Source organism: Helobdella robusta (genome assembly GCF_000326865.2).
Source record: "Helobdella robusta unplaced genomic scaffold HELROscaffold_9, whole genome shotgun sequence".
Taxonomy (NCBI): domain Eukaryota; kingdom Metazoa; phylum Annelida; class Clitellata; order Rhynchobdellida; family Glossiphoniidae; genus Helobdella; species Helobdella robusta.
In genome coordinates, this window is record NW_008705512.1 from 821,240 (window position 1) to 824,175 (window position 2,936).

The 2,936-nt window shown below is 37.4% G+C and overlaps 1 protein-coding gene across 1 annotated transcript in view; it reads left to right on the forward strand.

Moving 5' to 3' along the window:
* The window catches only part of HELRODRAFT_166002 (hypothetical protein), a gene marked incomplete at both ends in the record, with an annotated part of 2,825 nt that extends 801 nt beyond the window's left edge, over positions 1-2,024 (forward strand). Inside the window, 3 exons of the mRNA XM_009033045.1 lie at positions 291-504; positions 1,319-1,599; positions 1,959-2,024. Coding sequence (XP_009031293.1) covers positions 291-504; positions 1,319-1,599; positions 1,959-2,024 — 561 coding nt within the window. The remainder of the gene's footprint in view (positions 1-290; positions 505-1,318; positions 1,600-1,958) is intronic.
* Positions 2,025-2,936: the final 912 nt, after the last annotated feature.

The following is a 2,936-nucleotide window of genomic DNA, read 5'->3' on the forward strand; positions in this document are numbered from 1 at the left end:
TGTATGTATGTATGTATGTATGTATTGTATGTATGTATGTTTGTTCGTATGTAATGTATGTATATTAAAAGCAAAACATGATGAGTGACACTGAACCGTCAAACATCAAGTAACAAATGGATTAACACTTTGATTTGTCGTTAATTGCACATGTCGGCATTCAGTTGGATATTTTCAAGCACACAGACACGCAGGAACCGCTGCAACAAGCACGAAATGTGGTTAGTTGCGAAAAACAGTTCCCTGCTGTCGCCTGATCTGACGCTGATCATTTTACATATTGCCTTAAGAAATTTAAGGGTGTTGGGGTCCATCGGGCCGAGAACCTCGATACATATTGGCAAGAATTCCATCGAGGGAAGGGCGTTCCCATATTTTTTCATTTTCTCGTCCGCTGCCCTGGCTGCGGCCAAACGGCATTCTTTACTTGTCAGGTTTACATATCGTTCGGCAAGGGTGCCAGGGACCGTAACATCCCACGCCAAACATCTACGGCTCTCCAAGGTATTAGTGTGCATCCGTCCGGGCGCCTACAATCACGCGCAGAAATGCCGGATGGTTCCTTGAGAACTGGGATTGAAGCCTTGGAGAAGAGCCGACAAATGTAGTCGTTTAATGCTGAGTGACGTAGTTGACGGCCCCCAGCCAGGCGACAAACCAAACCGTGATGCCCAAACTCGTCCGCCCCAGCGCCACATCGGCACGTGTATTTATTTTGAATGACCAGGCCAAGTCTGAAGCCAATGGCGAATCTCACAGACGCGTCGTCAAGCCTGGTGCCCACAGAGGTGTTGGGCCACGATCTCAACCACCCACAGCTGGCAACGCTGGACATGGCTAAAAAACGAGCGGTGGAAAAGTCTTTGCCGCATTAAGACAACAAATTTTGAAAAATCTTTTTATATTCTTCGTTCAAAATTTGGACGTGCGTACGGTCCCCGGGGCAGACACTGGAATATAGACACATATGTATGTATGTATGTATGTATGTATGTATGTATGTATGTATGTATGTATGTATGTATGTATGTATGTATGTATGTATGTAAGTATGTATGTATGTATGTATGTATGTATGTATGTATGTATGTATGTATGTATGTATGTATGTATGTATGTATGTATGTATGTATGTATGTATGTATGTATGTATGTATGTATGTATGTATGTATGTATGTATGTATGTATGTATGTATGTATGTATGTATGTATGTATGTTAAAACCAAAACATGATGAGTGACACTGAACCGTCAAACATCAAGTAACAAATGGATTAACACTTTGATTTGTCGTTAATTGCACATGTCGGCATTCAGTTGGATATTTTCAAGCACACAGACACGCAGGAACCGCTGCAACAAGCGGTTCCTGCAACAAGCACGAAATGTCGTTGGTTGCAAAAAACAGTTCCCTGCTGTCACCTGATCTGACACTGATCCTTTTGCCTATTTCCTTAAGAAATTTAAGGGTGTTGGGGTCCATCGGGCCGAGAACCTCGATGCATATTGGCAAGAATTCCATCGAGGGGAGGGCATTCCCATATTTTTTCATTTTCTCGTCCGCTGCCCTGGCCGCGGCCAAACCGCATTCTTTACTTGTCAGGTTTACGTATCGTTCGTATGTATGTATGTACAAACTCCTCAAACAGCTTTAATTATGTCATGTATGCTGATGACACGAACCTATTCAAGAGTAATAAAAAAATAAATGTGTTGATAAATGAGATCAATAATGATGTTCAATCAGTTATTCAATGGTTCAAAAACAACAGACTGACTCTCAACAGAGAAAAAACAAAATTCATGGTTTTTGGCCCAGTGCAGTTACTAAATTATAAAGAGCCATATAAAATCGTTATTGAAGGTGAAACGATAACAGAAACAAAATCATCAAATTTTTTGGGAATTATTCTGGATAACAAATTGACCTTTAAAAAACACATAAATTCCGTATCAGATAAACTATCAAGATCCCTGGGCGCCATCAACAGAATCAAATTCTTTCTACCAAGACGCTCTCTAAATTTATTGTACAATTCAATATGCCTTCCTCACCTTGTCTACTGTAACATCATCTGGGCATCAACTTATCCCTCGTTAACACAACCGTTGCAAATGCTCATGAAAAAAGGAATGAGAATCATCACCTGCTCAAAATACAATGCGTCAACAAACATTTTATTTCTCTCAACACGCAACTTAAACTTCAGAAATCTTCACATGTATCACTGTGCTACTTTTGTTTTCAAACATTACGCAGGACTGCTACCCAAAGTTTTTTGTGATTATTATAACTTTGTTTTGACAAATAGGCACAGAAACATAATTCGTTGCAATAAATCGAAAACAAACATTTTATTTTTTCATATTTTATGCAACGGATATGGAATAATTTGATAATTAATTTTGATTTAAATTCTGTTTTATATACAAAAGTGCAGGCAACATTTAGAAAAAAACTGAAAAATATTTTACTGAACGCTTCAGTATAATCATCTAATGTATTCATCATTCACACTCATTCATACTCTTTAACATTCTTTCACACTCATTCACATTTATTCATACATACTTGTAATCATTGACACATCAAACATACTAACTCATCTCGTCTCATGAGTGATATTATTAATTAGAAATTTCTTGTAAAGGTGGCTGTGCTCAATGAGTCACATGCGGACTCCTCACAGTCATCCTGTATCTTAATTTTATGTTTTTTTTTTTTGAGGTCAAATAAAATATATTGTATTGTATTGTATTGTATTGTATTGTATGTATGTATGTATGTATGTATGTATGTATGTATGTATGTATGTATGTATGTATGTATGTATGTATGTATGTATGTATGTATGTATGTATGTATGTATGTATGTATGTATGTATGTATGTATGTATGTATGTATGTATGTATGTATGTATGTATGTATGTATG